Source organism: Phoxinus phoxinus, assembly GCF_949152265.1.
Source record: "Phoxinus phoxinus genome assembly, chromosome: 16".
Classification (NCBI taxonomy): domain Eukaryota; kingdom Metazoa; phylum Chordata; class Actinopteri; order Cypriniformes; family Leuciscidae; genus Phoxinus; species Phoxinus phoxinus.
In genome coordinates, this window is record NC_136891.1 from 30,237,778 (window position 1) to 30,257,423 (window position 19,646).

General features: G+C 38.4%; 1 protein-coding gene across 1 annotated transcript; it reads left to right on the top strand.

Annotated features, from left to right (window-relative positions):
• Window positions 1-1,133: 1,133 nt before the first annotated feature.
• LOC307012621 (nesprin-1-like) lies at window positions 1,134-18,967 on the top strand (the record flags this gene model as incomplete). The annotated part of the gene is made up of 27 exons (XM_079639503.1): window positions 1,134-1,259; window positions 1,342-1,506; window positions 3,394-3,543; window positions 3,701-3,844; window positions 4,228-4,377; window positions 5,385-5,543; window positions 6,367-6,531; window positions 6,620-6,754; window positions 7,092-7,250; window positions 7,334-7,542; window positions 7,884-7,956; window positions 8,065-8,229; window positions 8,420-8,569; window positions 8,794-8,880; window positions 9,904-10,044; window positions 10,134-10,294; window positions 12,585-12,735; window positions 12,863-13,090; window positions 13,540-13,638; window positions 14,535-14,722; window positions 14,820-14,943; window positions 15,116-15,282; window positions 16,819-16,972; window positions 17,072-17,697; window positions 17,944-18,123; window positions 18,534-18,684; window positions 18,776-18,967. Exons 1-27 carry the CDS (start codon window positions 1,146-1,148, stop codon window positions 18,965-18,967), a joined length of 4,587 nt encoding a protein of 1,528 aa, XP_079495629.1. The 5' UTR covers window positions 1,134-1,145.
• Window positions 18,968-19,646: the final 679 nt, after the last annotated feature.

Sequence of the window (19,646 nt, forward strand, 5' to 3'; positions counted from 1 at the left end):
TTACATTACATTACATCACATTACATTACATTACATTACATTATATTATATTATATTATATTATATTATATTATATTATATTATATTATATATTTCATTATTCATCAAATTTAAATTAAACATTTTATGAAAATTTGAAATGTTGCCTTGGCGCCTAACTGAAATAAAGCAAGCTTAGGTTGTAAACTTCAGTTTAGTCATTTTAGTACTTGTAAACTAGGGTGACCAGACGTCCCGAAATCTAATCTGTTGTCCCGAATCCTGCCCTAATTGTCCCGAAAATTATACTAAAGCAAAAGTAAAAGTCTTGAGTAGTTATTGTCTGATAAAACATTAAAAACTGTCCGTGGAGGTTGAGTCATCCTGCAGCCAGCCCCCGCCGGCTGCTCATCGGCTGGCGGCTGCAACATCTTTTTTTTCAAAAACATATTTTTTTAAGGTTGCTGCGAGGACAGTGAATGAGCAGGCAGCCAGTCGTAAAGGATTGATTGATTAATTGCACTGTGTGCAAAAAAATACTTTGGCCTAATGTCTGATGTCGGGTTAAACAATGCAAATCATCTACACAATTATTTAGTTTTCTTATTTAATGACCGACAGTTTAGTTGTAATAATAATTAATTTTGGCATAAGGCTTATTAGCGTTAGGCTATAGCCTGAAAGGTCTGACTTACGCAATGTTACAACAATCATTGTTTTTGTTTTTTCACAATGACATTTGAGTTCATTATAATTAATAAAATATGAATAAATACTATATTAGAATTCTAATAATACTACAAAACTGTTTAGAAGGGGGAAGACTATGCTAAATGCAGAAATCATATGCAACTAACTATAAAATCTTATGGTTACGATATAAGATGGCAATAATAATTAAGATACCAAAAATTAATAGGTTTAGCAACTTTTAAAAGGTAAGGATAATGATTATGGTTGATGTCAAGGATGTATTAGTATTTATTTATTTAGTGTACTAATACTAGTATCTGTTAGTTTTATATTTATCAGTATGTATTTTAATAGCACGTTCAAGAATCTGTTCATGTTTTGACATTTCAGCTGAGGGAGGGGTAAAGCTCTTGCTGCGAGAGGTGTCTGATCAGTGGAGGAGTCTGTCGGTGGAGGTGCGAAGCGTAAGGTCCATGTTGGAGGAGGTGCAGTGTAACTGGTTGAGGTACAACAGCTGCGTGGCCTTATTGCAGGCCTGGCTGGAGGACGCTCAGGGGGCTCTCCGACAACCTGAGAACACCAAACGGGTAAGAGAATGTAGCCACGTCTCTAAAAATAACTATTAGGGTTATGATTATGATGCATTCTTATCCTCTGTTGTTTTTCCAGGAGTTTTTTCGTAACCTTCCGCACTGGATGGACCAGCACGCTGCTATGAACGATGCAGGCAACTTTCTGATCGAGACCTGTGATGAAACAGTGACACGTGATGTAAAGCATCAGCTTCTGCTTCTCAATGGAAGATGGAGGGAGCTGTTTCTGAAGGTCAAACAGGTAAACGCACTTTCTCACTCGCTCACATCTTACAGAAAAGAAGCTGGTCAGTTGAAAAGGGGTAGTTTCCCCAAAAATATCAATTCTGTCACTAAATCTTTATACTTTTGTTTCTCTAATGGAACACCAAAAACGTTTAGCATAATGTCAGAACTGCTAGAAATAACTAGTTTTGTGTTTCATGGGAGAAAGAAAGTCATATGGGGTTCATTTTTAAAGGGTTGGTTAATCCGAAAATGAAAATTATCCCATATTTACTCACCCTCAAGCCATCCTAGGTGTATATGACTTTCTTCTTTCAGCCAAACACAATCAAAGTTAAATAAAAAAATATCCTGGCTCTTCCAAGCTTTATAATGGGAGTGAATAGTAACTGAGATTTTAAAGCCAAAAAAGCACATCCATCCATCAAAAGCACAAAAGTAATCCATACTTTTCCAGGAGGTTAATAAAGGCCCTCTGAAGTAAAGCGATATGTTTTTGTAAGAAAAATATTCATATTTATTATACCTTAAACGGGTGGTAAAATGCCATTTTCACAAGATGTAAAATATATCTCTGATGTCCCCAGAGTGTGTGTGTGAAGTTTTAGCACAAAATACCCCACAGATATTTGTATATAGCATGTTAAAGTTGTCACTTTTTGAGGGTTTGCAAAAACGCACTGTTTGTGCCTGGCCCTTTAAATGCAAATGAGCTGCTGCAGAGGGCGGGGTTTCAAGAGCTCAGTGTGTTAGCAGCTGCGATTACCTCACGCAGACACACTAAAATGACAGAAACTGTTCTGTCTTTAATGTTAAAACGAAGTCAGACAAAGATGGATAGACTCAAGAAGAAGTGACAACATGTAGAATGCAACAGGACGTCTCTGAATGGTTAGTTTATGAATTTATGTTGCTGATGTGGAGTTAACTATCTTCAATTAGCATATTCTGTCATGGTAATCTATAAATCGCTCGTATAGGAACTGTTGTGAGATGCACACAGAGTGACTTTCTATTGCATGTGAAAAGATGGATGCTAAAGTTTGAGCTGACTCACAAATGTACTCTTATACAACATCTTTTCCTTCTTCTCAACATGGAGTGTGTGTTCCCGGGGGCGGGGCTTATGTACATTTTAGGGTTGCTGATGTCACTAACCAGGGAGGAATGTCGTGTAGTCCCTACCAGCCGTTTGTTGTAGTCCTTTTCTTTAAAAGCAAAAATCTTCCTTTGCTTTAAACTTTGAGCGTTGTAACTTTGCAGCTGTTGTTTATACTCAAACTGCAACATTACACACTAACTAAAGTTAGAAAAGTGAAATCATACTTTACCACCCCTTTAATAAACTATAATCACTGGCTTCCATACGCGAGACAAGTTCCCAACAAAGAGTGAACTCTGACCCGACGCGTGACGTATTGACGAACAAATAAATGAGCAAATGAAAGATAAAAAAAAAAAAACACTGTTCATGAATTAAAAGTGTAAAACAAGATTTTTTTAAGAGAAATGTCAGAGGAGCTTGAGTTTGTTTAACTCAGCCCTAATTGTTTGGACTGCAAGAGGCGTCTACTCTCACCTATGCTTTCGCTACTCCTACATCCTACATCATACATCCTACACCGGAACTCGACTCTCTCCTAAACGCGCACGGACGTTACCGGAAGCTAGTGATTGCAGTTTTTTGGGCATCAAAATCTGAGTTACTATTCACTCCCATTATAAAGCTTGGAAAAGCCAGGATATTTTTAATATAACTTGTGTTTGGCTGAAAGAAGAAAGTCATATACACTGAGTACATACATTTCGAGTAAATTATGAGATAATTGTACATTTTTGGGTGAACTAACCCTTTAAGCGAACCATTTCTTAAATTATAAAATCTGTTTTTCTCTTTTCACAGTACTCTCGTCTTCCTGAGACTCATACTGTTAGGACACACCAGGATGTCAGCACAGACATACAAGAGTTTCTGGACACTTCCATTACCAAACTTTCCTCACCGCTTCAAGTGTCATTGTTGGATGTCAAAGCCTTTATGCAGGATGTTGAGGTATAAAGGTTTCAACATTCGCTGTATATATTGTCAAATATTTTTCTCAGCATGTGAGATTGTCCACGCAGAAATGATAAATGCAAGACTTTAATGCCAATGTTGTCCATCTGAGTTTCACCTAAGCCTTCTGATTTAATGTACACACATATTGCAGGACATCAAGCACAGGCTACCTGCTGTGGAAGCACAACATAAAGCGGCTGCTCGCTCGGCACAGCTTCTGGCCAAAGACTCTGTCCGTGCTGGTGGAGCTAAAGCACTTTCTACTATAACAACAACCGAAGAACAGCTCCACCAGGTTTGTGCAATGTTTGCTAACTTGTATTTTATTATTAATTATATCATTTCTATCTGAAAAACCTTATAATGAAAAGGAATAGTAACCACACACAGGCATTATAAAAGCATTATAAATATGATAAAGGCATCAGGATATATGACATAATATGTATGGCTGCAGATGACTTTGAATGCAAGTCATTTAGACCATTTTATCCTACTAGTTTTGGATCCTGACCGCCTCTGGTCACCATTCACTTACATTATAAAATGTCAGCTTCTGTGTTCTGCAAAATAAAAAAAGACCAGATAAGTTTGGAATGATATAAGTTATATCATCTAGTTTTCATATGACATATGTCTGGGAATAAATTATGTAATTGTTTGTTTGTATCCTTACAGCTGAAAGAAAAGTGTCCTTTAATTTCGAGGGAGTGCCAGGCTCTATTTCCTCTGTTAGAAGAGCTAGAGAAACAAATCTCAGCTTTCTACCAGACAGCGGAGCACGCTGGACACATCATCACCCAGCAACACAACCAGGAAATGTGTCAGGTCAGTACAGACCACTGGGAGGAAAAGATTGTCAGACCATGAAGAGTACAGTGTGGAGAAACTAGGGGTGTAACGGTACGTGTATTCGTACCGGACCGTTTCGGTACAGGACTTTCGGTACGGTTCACATGTGCACCGAATGCAATCTGTCACGTAAATTAGGCTAGTTTTGTGTGCGGAACATACGTCAATTCCGAGTTTCCACACGAACATATTAAGTGTCGGAAGTCTCCGCGTTGCACTGATTAAATCTGATTAATCGTTTTTGTGATTCAAATACATGTAAAATAGTACCATTACATCTGTCTTCCTGTGTGCGGAAATTTGTTTATGTTGCTGTGACAACGAAACACGTGCACACGCGCCTGTGTTAAGAGCGCTTGTAGCTCCGTGCGCGCTGATGCACTAATCTGTGGACATTTCCGAATGCCTTTCTGTTAAAAGCGGGCTTTCCACACAAACAAACGTACATGTGTCATTAGTATGAGAAAAAAAATTGGATTTTAACTCGGGTCGGGCTCGGACATAAATATCGCATAAATAAAGATCACCACATACACGGCACGCTCGCTTTAGCCCAGCCTCTCGCTAGCTAGCGTCATGGCCAATATTGGTTTGAGAGTATTTTATTTAGTGGAGAACTTTGCAGCAGTATTTTATTTCTTATTCTTTTTTATTTTATATATTTTCTATTTATTAGCCTATATTTTATTAAAAAAGTGTGTTTAAAAAATTGTAAACAAATTGTTAAAAAAAAGTTTATAGTAAACAACCAGCAGTTGAATGTTTTGCATTTCTTTCCCTTACTGTACCGAAAATTAACCGAACCGTGACTTTAAAACCGAGGTACGTACCGAACCGTGATTTTTGCGTACCGTTACACCCCTAGATGTGACAAATAATAAGTGGCTTTCTTTTGTAATCCCACAAGAATTCAATTAGAAAATGAATCCTGCCTGTATCTGTGTCAACTATAATTGTTCTATGTGTTAATTGATGTGTTATAGGACCTGCAAACACAGCAGCAGACCTGTAAGCGCTGTGTTTGTGCGATGGAGCGCAGTTACCTGTCTCTACAGAGGGCGCTGTGCTGTGCAAAAGCCCTGCAAAATTTTGACATGTCTCTTCTGCAGAACAGAGTGACGGAGATTCAGACCACCGCACAGGTCGGACAACATTACAGCTCTGCAATAAAACGTTCATACATTACCATTCAAAACAGTGGGGTTAGAAAATGATTCAGCAAGTTTAAAAGTGACAAGAAGCTTGAGCACCAAATCAGCCTATTAGAATGATTTCTGAAGGATCATGTGATACAGAAGACTGGAGTAATAATGATGCTGAAAATTCAGCCTTTCACAGTCACAGGAATAATTTACATTTTAAAATATATAATATATTTATAATATATTTGTATTAACATAGAAACCAGTTATTTTAATTGTAGCAATATTACTGTTTTACTGTATTTTTGATCAAGTAAAAGTGAGCCAAACTTTTGACTGGTAGTAGTTAATTTTATTTTATTTTTTTAATTATATAGAAATTATCAGAATAGTAATGCTGGCTTTGACACCTGCAAATTGCACTTTTTATATTTTTGTTTGTTTATTTTTGTTTTTTGTATTTCTCAATATGATTGTCAAAGAATAACTTATCCATAAATTGTTATTAGTCATTATTTACTGAACACACAGAGAGATTTTTTTTTTTTTTTTAAATGAGAATTCTTTTTAAAAAAATTCCCCATACAACATAATGAACACTGACTTTTACAAAATAAAAGCACCATAAAAATTGTCCAAAAAGTCTTCTGGAGCAATACAAAATTGAAGTCAGTCTTCAATAAAAATGTTCACCTCTGCTGCATCTCTTCTCTAACTCTTGCTTGTGTTCCACAGAAGAAAAAATAACTATTCGATAAAGAGATCTAGTTTGAATTTGTCCATCAACTACAGAGCTGTTCTGACAGTGTTCTGCTCTGATCAGGCTTTGATGCAGGAGGCTTTGGAGTGGAGGCAGGTGGCAGAGGCTAACGGCAACCTCATGCGGAGGTTTGAGGAGTCTCGTGCTGACCTGGAGAAGGCGCTGCGTGTGGGCCAGGCCTGTTTAAAGGAAAGGGGAGACCCAGATGAGCTGTTCCGCAAACACAATGTGCGTCATTGATGTCTTAATCGGCGAACCCTTCAAACATATTTATCTTGTCCTGTTCTTCTAATTAAGTGTGTAATTATTTGCTCAGGAGTTCTTTGGGCGACTAGACCAGCACATTTTAAGTGCTTATTTAAAGGCTTGTGATGACCTCACTGATATCATCTCCGAGGAAGACCAACGGAGTCTGCGAGAGACGGTCAGAAGACTGCACAAGCAATGGAAGGTCAGTTGGAAGATCAGAAATGGTGAAAATGTAGACAAGTTAACAGGAACAGGAAGCTACACTGTAAAAAAAAACATTGTTGGTTTAGCTTAAACAAGTAAGTCTTCTGGTTGCCTTAATTTTGAGTTCATTGAAATACAATTTTTAAGTTAATACAATTAACTCAAATTTTAAGATTGGTTTAATAAATAGAAACTCAAAATATTGTGTTATCTAAATGACATTACCGTAATTATCTAAGTTGAATTGAAAAAAGATGAAAAGTTGTGACAACAAATCATGAAAATATTTTTTTACTGTGTAAAGGATTCATCTCGATGCATTTTCTTCCTCCCAGGACATTCAAGCCGAAGCTCCATTCCATCTGCTCAGACTCCGGGTGGAAACGGAGAGGCGTTTGGTGATGACCACATTACAGGAGTGTAGGATAGAGCTGAAAAGAGAGGACAAAGCCCTGCTCACAGCCGGCAGCGAAAGAACGATCAAAGAACACAGGGTGAGAGAGAGCCGATAAAAAAAGATCATGCAATTCTCATAACCTGAGAATTATCTATTCAATCTATTTGTGTATCTTTATAGGCCTTTTTCAGACATAAAAACACACTTTCTGCATGTGAGAAGCGACTAAAGACAATGGAGCATCTCTGTCAGGATCTTCCAGAAAATGACCAAGGCTATCAAACACTGGAGCAAACCAGAGATCATCTTTCAGAGGTCAGGGGTTTAATAGAGCGAACGCACTTGAAACTACAACAGCATACGGATAAATGGAGAGAGTGGCATGCCAGGTGAGATGCAAATACTGAGTGACAAAATGAGACACATTACTGGACAAATTCTGTCAATGCATTGATTTTCAAAGTAAAACGTTTAATTTGACATTACAAATGTCACTTAAGTGTACTTAAGTGTGTTAAGAAAGTGATAAAAGGTTACTCTCTTTAAGTACATTTTAAATTACCTTTTATTTAATAAAAGTAATATCTGCAAGTACAGTTTTTTTTTAAATATGCTTGTAAGTACACATTCAATACAGTTCAGCACATTTCTTTCTGACCAGAGACAACATATGTGCAGGTTGTGTAAGAATGAGTTTGTCTATGTTTTTGTTTGTTGTGCTGTGCTCCAGGTTCAGTGAGCTGTCTGGATGGCTTCTCTCCCAGCAGGAAATGCAAAGTGGTGCTGAAATCTCTTCTCTCCAGGTGAGCTCACCCCAAATCCATGTGACCTATGCTCATATGTATACTGTATACAGTATGTGCGTTCAGACCACTGTCTGTTATGTGACTTCAGCTGACCTCCCTCTGCAGATGCAGCGTCGGGCGGTGAAGGCTCAGGGCGAGACTCTGGACTGGCTCAAAGCTCGCCTCGCTGTGCTGGAGGAGATAAGTCCTGAGAGTGAGGTTCACACACAGAAGGCTGCTCTTGATAAACTCTCACAACAGTTTTCTGCACGGCTGCTGTCTCTGTCTGAGGTGAAGAGTGGTCCTCATGTCTGCTAGGTTAATGTACTATTGCATATGTCAGGTTCCATGTTTGGAAAGAAAATGTCTGCATAAAATTCTCCATGTGCATATTTGCATATCATCTGCAGGAACTTTTTATTGTACATTTATCTTACAGTTTAACATTTTGCATGGTTAAACTCTTTTACTGTTTTCTCAGGATTTTCCTGTTGCAGTGGCCAATGAAGGGAACATAAAGACTGGAGAGGAGGTGAAGGAGGAGGAGGAGGAGATTCAGACACAGGGGCACAGAGGAATACTGAATGCAGAGAATATTACAGAAGCCAAACAGCTGCTCCTTATTCACCAGGTAGGGACTGTAGAATTCATTTTTGTTGACACATATAATGCAATAGACGTGATGAATCGTGTTGATTTTATTTGCTAATCTGATTGCTGTGAATAAGTGATTCTTTCTCATGCATAATATTCCAAGGGGTGAATCTCAGGATCATTTATTTCATTTTTTTCCCCCTCCCTTCTATTTTCCCCTTTTTCTTTCTTCTTTGTCACCCTGTCATGGTGTGTACTCAGCAAAATCTGAAGACACAGGAAGCGAAAGAGACGGACGTGAGATCTCAAGGTAAAGAAGACTGGGCAGCTCAGGAGAAACACCTGCAGGTAACACTTTCAGTCAAATGATATTTACACATATGCCATATTATAATTGTTTATTCCCCTTAAAGTGTCTGTAAAAAAAACGGTTCAGATCTCCATATGTTAGATCAGAGCATGTTAGCTTCATAGGCAGGATCCTCATAAATGGCTGACTTTCAGCGATGCAACAAATAGCAATCCTCATTTTAGACTCGACTTTCAATCAATTTCAGTTAATTAACTCGAGTTACATAATCAGATTACTTCCAAGTATAGTGCATTACTTTTAAATTTACAACAAAATATCTGAATTCAGTTTTTAGGAGTAAGGAGTAAGTGCAGAGGTGTTGTGTGCGCCGTGTAAACATGACGGTTATCATAGTTCTAGACTAAATGTGAGCATGCATTTACTCATCTCACTTACACAAAAACAGATTCAGTATTTCTGAAAATAAAAACGGTGAAATGTAAACTCAGAATATTAAGCAAACCTGCTATAATTAAATATGTTAAATTGCACAAAAAATATACTTTATGTATTTAAAGTATTTATCTCACTTTATTAACCAGTGTCTGACCTGATCCAATTCAACAATACTAATTTTTGTGTTTCATATTTTGTAATATTTTGAAAGCCCTCTACTGTACATGTGTGAATTTCCTTTAGCCTGAGCCTTTTTCCTTTCACTTTTTGGAATAAAAGGGCCTTTACATTTTCTAACCAGCCGGGCTGGTTGGCTGCTTTTCATAAAAAGTATTTGCTTTTCATAAAAAGTAATTAAGTAATGCAATTAGTTACTTTTGTAGGGTGTAGCGCAATATTGTAACGTGTTCCTTTTAAAAGTAACTTTTCCCAACACTGGTAGACTGAAAGTAATTCAAAATTGGGCTAGCCCCCACTTTAGATTAGGGTCCAATTCAAACATTGTGTGCACTTACGTTTTGTGCATAAAGTGTAACCCTGTAATGCAACATGAATAATCGGAAAGAAATGCAACCACTTAATTTACTTGCAGTTGGTAATGTGTCATTCTCATTGCTCTTTAGGTCACTGTGAATGCATGGCAGGAGTTTGATTTGGAGAGAGAGGTCATCTGGCAGTTTGTGTGTCTTGTCAGTCCTGTCCTGCAGAGGGAGCTTATCTTCAGCAGCCTGGACAACCTCAAGACTGAAATGAAAGATGTTAAAGTGAGAGCCAAGACAAAAAAATATAGTAGTTAAATGTTTGTTGAACTTTGGACTGAGAATAATACGCATATCTGTGTGTGTTTGTTTAGGAGCTTCATGAGCAGGGTAACACATTTGCTGTACGAGCGGAGTCCCTGGTGAAGAAGGCAGCAGATATTAAACTTGGTTCTCACAATCAGTCTTTACTACAGGATCAGGCCCAGTCCACAAAAGAAAGACTGCAGGAGATACAAGCCAGCCTCAGGAAAATGTAAGACAGCTTTAAGTCAATATGCCTGTGTCTACTGTACATACTGTACATATACTGCACAATTCACATTACACACCTTATTTCTTGTAGCAACCTACTGTAAATGGCAGTAAACCTTACTGAAATAGTGAAAATGACAGACAATTCAAGTGTATGATGCCAGATTGCAATAGTATGCTGCACCTTCATCAATCTCACTCAGAATAGACCTGCTACTGTAGATTAGGGATGGGAATTGATAAGAATTTAACGATTCCGATTCCATTATCGATATTGCTTATCGATCCAATTCCTTATCGATTCTCTTATCGATTCTTATTGGGGTGAGGAATTAAGTACAAATTTGTTTGTATTAACTCGCTTTAATATCTGATCAAATTGATAATTTTCACATTCATTGGTCCGGACAAAAAATAAAAATAAAACTGCCATTTATGTGCCATAAAAAATAAAAACACAGACTGAAAACAGTTAAGGAAGAGCTTGTGCCTTTTGGAATATTAACAGTGCTCATTTGGATTAGGCTATTGAGTTACTAAAACAAACTTTGTCAAATAATACACAGGTTTTCTTCACATTTTGAACGTTTTTGTTTCCATTTGTTTAATTTCAAGATCTGATGTGACTTAGCCATTGCTGTTGTTACAGCTACAAAGCTGGGAGCACTAAATGATATTCAGTCACATTATACACGCTTCTAACATTAAATAAAGCACATAAATAGTACCTGATATTATCATTGCCACACTTTGAGATTGTTGTTCCAGCGTGACGTCGCAATAAAATAGGATCTGTTTCAAATAGAATCGTTGCGTGTCGCGGCTGGTTAAACTTTGATTAACATGGAAAATTATACTTTTTATCACGTGTCGCACCGCCGCGTTGCATGTAGTTAGGACGCGGTCAGAGCGCTTCTGGCTCGATGCCATGTTTTCTCATAGTGTTTGCTACATTCTGGACCAAAACAACGCAGCACGTGTATAACGTTGTGTCACATTTGAACGAGCGGAACCGATAAGCGGAATCGTTAAGCAGGCATGCTAACGGTTCCAAGGAATCGATTCACTGCGCACCGGTTCTGAAGAAGAACCGGTTCTCGGTTCCCATCCCTACTGTAGATGCAACAAAATTTTTGGAAATTTTTGCAATGTTGCCTGAGTTGAATCCTGTAGGTAGTGAATCGGGTGCAGATGGTGGGCCCTATCATACACCCGGCGCAATGCAGTGCCAAGCGCGGCGCAAGTGTTTTTTGCTAGTTTCAGTCTGACGCAGTTATCATTTTCACGTCCTGTTTAAATAGTAAATGCATTTGCGCCCATTTGTGCGCCCATGGCCGTGCTGGTCTGAAAACGAGGTGTGTTCAGGCGCATTGTTGGCGCGTTGCTATTTTGAGGCAAATTAAATATTTTGAGGCACCATTGACCAACTGAAACATACTGAAACCTGGTCAATGGCGCAATATATTTTTTGTTATTTAAAGAGTGTGTTAGTAATGTGTGCCTATAGGCGGGTCCATAATGCATGTACACTCTGCTTATTAAACACACAGGGACGCACAGCAGCACACAAATATGCCAAATATTACAATTAAAAGGATTACAATTGTGTACATAAAGATATGGAGGAATCCGGCTTGTCCCATAGATGGTCTGTTTGCGCACTTTTACCTCGCGCACGAGCAGATCCGCCTGCGCTCTGTCTGGAGAAGCGTTCGGTCTTTCCACTATCATCATGTAAATAGTGAATCCGCCATGGCGCGAGCGCATTTGAAGGGAATGGGAGATGAGACTCTGATTGGTTTAACGCACGTAAATCCCAAAACGCACCCATTACTCGTTAAGAGAATAGGGACAACCCTTTTACACCTGGCGCGCCGACCATTTTTCCCATCGTTAAACTAGCAAAAGTGGATTCGGACACGCCTAAAGTGAACTTGCGCCCTGCGCTTTAGACTATGCGCTTAGATCGTTAAAATAGGGCCCGGTGTGTGTGGTAATACCATCAAAATGATTTTTTGTGAATTCCTTTAATTATGTTCCTTGTGAAAAAGAAGTGTGCTTAATTGTATTGAATGTGCATTTGTAATGTACTTCAAATGTTAAAAGTGTTTATATTTTTTTTAAACTGTACTATAGATACTATAACATTAATTAAATAAAAGGCCACTTAAGTGTACATTCTGTAAAGAGTATTATCTTTTAAAGTACAGTATTTCCATAATAAGTACTCTTTTCAGGGGTACTATTTTTCACAAGGTGTTTTTTTTTCCTGTTTGTATCTGTTCCAATAGTGTGTCAGATCTGGAGATAATGCACAGATGGTGGCAAAGTTTCAGTCGTGAGTCTGAGGCTTTCTTCTCCTGGGTCTGTGATGGTAAGAGGGAGCTTGAAGCTTTCGGCGGATCCTCTGCCAACCTGGATGAGCAGATTCACACGGTGGAGGTAAACAAAGATAATGACCTGGATCAGAAGACTGTAACTTAATAAACATAACCAAATTAACCGGACAACATGATAGGTTTCATTTAGCGCTCAATGAATGATGTCTCCTCATTGTTTACCCTTTTAGATGTTAAAGGAGGCATTAGAGGAGAAGATGGACATCTTTAGCCGATTGGAGACAGAGTTTCAATCTTTAAGTCATTTCATTGCACCGAATGAGGCAGGGCGAATTAAAGCATGTCTGATGCAGATTGAAAGGTACCGGGAAGAGTTTAAGAACAGCGTTGAGCAACGAGAGGCAGAGCTTCACTCTAGTTTGAGAAATACGAAACAATTTACTCAAGATCTCAATGAGGTAACGCTATATGCATGGCGTAGGGCTGTAACGATTAATCGCGATTAATCGGAATCCAAAATAAAAGTTTGCGTTTACATAATATATGTGTGTGTATTGTGTATAATTATTTTATATATATAAATACACACACATGCATGTATATATTTGAGAAATATTTGCATTTATATACTGCATATTTATTTTTATATGATTTATATTATATATAAATATAACTATTTTATATATAAATAACACATTTTTATTAAATATATACATGCATGTGTGTGTATTTATATATACAAAATAATTATACACAATACACACATATATTATGTAAACACAAACTTTTATTTTGGATTTCGATTAATCGCGATTAATCGTTACAGCCCTACATGCTACTGGTCTGATATATTATTCAAGTCATGTTGGATGTGTGTGTGTTTATTCAATGTTTTCACTCATCTTAGGTTGAAGGTTTGCTGAATGGACTACAGGAAAAACTGAACACACCAGTTACTTCATGTACATCAGCATCAAGAACATATAAAACTCTCCATGAACATATGGTTAGTATCACATGTGTTTGGAACAGACAACTTACTTAAATATCTAAATAAATCAATTTCCATACCATACTGTATATATTATCTAGACCAGGGACTGAAATTGGGGGCCCCTATACCAGTATACAATCATCACAATATAGTTTTGTAATGATCAAAAGTTATTTAAATGAAGAACGGCTAAAGTGCAGCTTAACATGTGCAGCATGATATTTTTAAATATTACATTCTGTTTCAAATATTACATTTTATTTCAAATGAAGTGACTGGATTATCTGCAGCATGTCTGTTTGTTGCCGTCTCCTAGGATACAGCTTCAGTTTTGTTTCTATGTTTTAGGGCTGTTATAATAAGCCCTGTGGAAAAATATATTGACTGCTGTTTAATAATCCTTAAGAGAACTGCGGGGTAACGAAGACCAAACCAAAATGCAGAAAGTAAAAATCAATTTGCAGACCGGATTAAAGGATAAACTATTTACACTTGAAGGGCTGCATGAAATAATCCACACAATCAGCCGGAGGGCCATTAGTACAAGAGGAACTTTAGGCTTTATGCTGAACATCACATGAACAAACAGGAAAACCGCATCCGCAATGAGAAAAGTGTTATTGTTGGCGTTTTACGCGATTTAAATATCTAGATGTTAGTGAGAAGAAGAAAAAAAAAAACTTTTAGACCTCAATTTATGCTCATCTTTGCTCACTCTTTAAATCTTAAATTAAACGGCTCTATATTTAGAGCGCATACAAAAGACCTGAAACGGAAGCAATGCGACCTGTTTTACAGAACATGGAAGTGGTTGCGCATAACCTCTATTAAACACCATATGCTAAAAATATGATTATATAAAAGGCATTTGAGGCTGCTAGAGTAAGATTTATTTCCTTCATTCTCAGGATGTAGTGCAGCGTCTACAGCAGCTCGGGCCCAGGCTGATGTCTCTGAGTCTGGGCTGGAGGAGGCTGTCTGATGGGGGACGGATGGAGAAAGCTGTGGCTGACCTTCAGCAAGCTCACAAATTATATTCCCAGCAAGCCACTGAAAAGCAATCAAAACTGGAGAACCTGTTGACTCTGTGGCAAAGGCATGTGTTTGCATATTTATTTGTTACATAATGCGTGTTGACTGCGATTTTATATTTTGTAATATAAAAAACAATGTTTTGGCTGTCTGCTTTTTAGAGGTGAGAGAGATCACTCTCTTCTGCAGTCCTGGTTGAACAGGTGTGAAAATCTATGCAGTTCAGATTCTCCCTACCTGACCACAGACAATGTGAAGCTACAGAGCCAGCTTCAGATGCTGCAGGTGAGTGCGAAGTCTGAAAGGTATTTTGGCTGTTTTCGTTTGCCACATCCATGGTTCTTTATGTTTAATGCTGATTGTTTGAATCACCATCACTCATTTAAAACTCTCAAAAACAATTCGGGACACTATAACTTTAATGGCAAGGAACCAATCTTTTTTTATGACGTATCAGGACATGCAGTCAGAAGTTCCCTCTCAGGAGTCTTTGTTGGAAAGTTTGGAGACCCGAGCAGAGTCTCTGTACTCCTCAGCCTCAGAGGAAAGGACCGCAGAGCTCAGAGATCTTCATTGTAGCATGGAAGAGAGGTGGTGTTCTCTCAGTACTAATATACCACTCAGGTAATAAAAATATATAGTTTTGTCCTTGTCATCTGTTTGCTTATGTGCTCCTAAAATATACACATTTAAAATGTTCTCTTTCTCTCCCGGAAAATGTACTAAAAATATTAATGACTCATCTTGTACTAAGGGGCATAAACAAACTTTTTTGCAATCAAAATGAGTCTAGAATTGGATTGCTCACCATAGAACCTGCCTCTGACTAGCATTAGTAAGTAATAAATCATGGTTCACTAAAGTATATTTACACTACTGTTCAAAGGTTTGGGGACGGTACGATTTTTTTAAAGAAAAAGTCTTGCATGTCTAATTGTGTTAATTAAAATTGTGTGTGAATGATGTTTCACTGCATATTTTACATTGTTTAATTTGCATTACAAGTATTCCTTGAATATTTAAAGGTACACTATAGGGCTTTTTACACTTGAAATAGTTAACCCTGGGTCATTCTAAAAAATCCCGGGTAAATGGAATCCTGCTTACCATATATACCCGAATATAAGACAAGGTTTTTGTCCTAACAATAGGCTGAAAAATGGGGGGTCGTCTTATATTCGCGATATAGACAAAATCACGTGGAAAAGGGAGAAAGAACAACGGAATTAATATGAAATAGTGACTGAAACGCGACCCATTAACACAAAACCAGCTTTCCCTTCCAAGATGTTAATTTGCACAAAAATCCTGATAATCGAGCCGTCGTGTGATGAAATCAAATACACATAAGATAAAAACAATATCTGTGCTGTGATTTCGGCTATACTTGCATGTAAAATTAGAGAAGCAACATAATATCTGTGTTTAACTGAATTAAAACGCTGCTCCTCTCTACTACACGAGATGAAGAGAGAGAGAGAGAGAGAGAGAGAGAGAGAGAGAGAAAGGTACGTCCGCGTGCTGGAAGAGAGAGAATGAATTATCAGTGCAATTTTCAAATAAAATTATTTTCTGTTGAAAACCAGATTTTTTCCACAAAAATCATTTTTTGTCTCAAAAATAAGTCTGGAAAATGGGGGGGTCGTCTTATATTCAGGGTCGTCTTATATTCGGGTATATACGGTATCTTGATTTCATGTTTCACACTGCTCATACTATACCCGGGGTTAACAGTTAATCCTGGGTATTCATAACCTGTCGTCTCACACTGCACATTCCTAAACCCCGGGTTAAAGTCCGTATATACTGTATATGTCCAGTCAGTAACACTGATACAGCAAATATGCTAGCTCTCTTAATAAATACAAATGCATGCGTCCCAACCCTCCTCTCCTTTATGTAGGCTATATGATGAGTCACGCAGGTACTAACCTACTTTGCAGCGTAGGTTGTCATCCCGCTTGGTCTAAAATAGTCAAGAGTATAAACACTTATTATAGGCGTACCATAGTGATTCAGGATAAGACAAAAACACAGCTTGTAAGATGGATTCATGATGTACTCGCTCATAAATTTGGTACATTTTGATTGAACAAAATAAAGTTACAGTGTACCTTTACCTTGATGAGTAGGTGTTGACCTTTAATTTCGTATTTTCAGGATTCAGGAATTTCAGTCCCATCTTGCTCAGTTGGAGCAGTTCAGTCAGGTCTCGCTCGATCTGACTCAATGGACTGAGAACTTCCTCAGGCACATTCAAAGCACATGCAAAGTCAGCATCACTGATCTCCAGTCTGCTGAATCCAAAACCAAGGTACAATATGTCATTACATTGTATCATCCAATCATCATTCTTTTAATATGTCTTAATTGAAAATATATATAATTATCTGGTTTCTTCAATGTTCTAAAGGAGGACAATACGTCCCTTCAGACACAAGGAAAGTTATTGGAGTCCTTACAGCCACATCTAGATGCCCTCAGCCCGTCTATATCCCCAATTGACCTGCAGCACCTCCAGACCAGGAAGGAGGACTGCCTTCAACACTTTAGTGAAGCACAGAGTTTAGTACAGCATCGAGATGAAGCACTACTCAAACTAAAAGACTTTTGTAAGACTTATAATAAAGCCAGAACCTCTTTACAGACATTCCAGGAAGAGGTTGAAGGCAGAGAGAGCTGGGATGACTCCAAAGTCAGGGACATAAATCAGGAACTGGGGGACCTTGCCAAGGAGTTAGCATCTCTAGAGGTGCATGGCATTAGCCTGGATATCATCCTAAACAAGGCACACTTTCATTTACAAGGGGCAGAGGAGGAAAGAACGTCCTGCAGAGGGCTGGTGGATGATGTTGCGTTGAGCGTGCAGGTGCTTCAGAGGAGCATTGGGACAAAGCAGAGTGAGGCAGAGGCACTAGCGACCATGTGGAGTTCCTTTAGGGGACGGAAGGAGCTGCTACTCGGGAGTCTGGCAAAGCTGGAGGACAGGGCCAATATACCATGGCCTACAGAGTCCAGCACACAGGCCTTTCAACAGAGGTACAGGCACTTGTGTTTTATTTACTTTAGAGGCCTGTCTGATGTGACGTATTATAAATGTTAACACTGTGCTGTGGTTATTTCGGTATGATAGTTGTGTATGTTTTACGTGCCAAAAAATGTGGACCTGATATTGAGGTGTTGTCTACTTTGGACAAATGTGTGAGTTTTGTAACTTTACTGTAATGATGGCAAACCTATATTTTGTGCTATGCTGTTTTAAATCATTTCCGATGTGTTTGTCAGGTTGTGGTCGCTGAAGCAGTTGGAGGAAGAGCTACAGGCCCTACAGCACAGTCAGCTGTGGTTGGGAGAAAAAGGAGAACAACTGGCCCACAGAGACGCTGAGCTGGCTGGGGAAGTCAAACGGGACGTAGCCGTGGTCCACTCCACCTGGGAGAGGATTAGGGGGATTATTGTGGAGGAGTGAGTATATTGCTACGGTTCCCAAGTCTTAGACTGTACACTTAGTTTTCATTGGAACTTGGTGTGTGTACGGATAGATGAATGGTTTGTCAAATTGAACTTGATATGGATGACTTATGGGAGGGAGAGGCTGGACTCGGCCAGTGGGTTGATGGATGGATGTTTTGACAGGTTGCGACTGTAGCCATATTTAAATGCAATTTAAATGTGGTTTATTTTGTGTGCGCTGTTTGATGGATATGTGGGTGAATCTCTAAATAGATTATGCTTTGGATTAAAGAAACTGAAGAAAGGGGAGAGCTATTGCCATGGGGAGAGTGTGTGTTTGCGTATTTCTATTGATACTACTGATGTCTCTCACTTTAAGCCTAAAATCTAAGACTTGGCTGCTCGTGTTTGTCCCCATAAAGCCATGACCTTTGTGCAAACCTGCTGGAGCTCTGTAGGGAATACCAGACCCTGAGAACCAGGATCAGATCGGTCATAGAGAGAGCTCATGGCATCACTGTTGCCCAGTCTGACCCACATAACCCTGAGGACATCCGTAGAGCTCTGTCACGGGTTAGTGCCTCAGTGTGTGCCACATTTTAAACATCAGATTACATTTAGGATAACAAGCACACAGGTAATATTGTTATCTCTGTTTGCGCAGCTGGAAGCGGTGAGGCCGGAGCTGGCGACCACTAAGGAGGACCTGAATAAGCTCATTGGTTCAGGCAAACGCCTCACCGGTGTGTTAAAGAAGCTTCCAGATGAAAGCATTCAGAGCGAAAATGTCACAACGGAGATGGACGCCATTGTTGATCGGTGGCTGGATGTGAGTGCATTTAATGCTTTTGATTAGATGTCTTAGGCATCATTTATTTGGCATGTTCGGTTTAGTCCCAAATCCTTTATGAAATGACTTAAGCAGGGATTTATCTAACAAGAGGAAGCATTTCCTATTGTCAAGCATGTAAACATGCTCATTTGTGTGCTGGAATTAATCATTAAGAATGATTGCCCCTACAAATGACAAGTTAATGAGAACTGGTTTTATGTCAGAATGTCAGAATGTGATATGGAAATGAGTTAAAATATTTATTTATTTATTGCAAAATTTGTTGTATTTTCCTTTATTTTGTTAACAAATACAAATGTATAATATTTACCATTTATTGGTTATCATATTATTTTTGTCTTTTTTATTTATGATTTATTCATATTTTTTATGACTCATTCAGGGTGGGAAAAGACAAAAGAAACAATTCAAATAAAAGGGAGGTATTGATAAAAACCAACAAAAAAATAAATAAAACACTGAAATGTACAAGCATAGATACACAGTAGCATGTGAACTAAGTAAAAACAAGATTCTGTACATACATCGTCAGGATGGTGATATAGAAGTATGAGATACAGTCATTACACTGTCAGAATAAGGGATGCGTCTGCTCTTTCAACTGTGGTCTTCTAATTATTTACACCATATTATGCACATGATGCACTTATGGCCAGTGTTCATTATTGTGCAGATCTCTGAG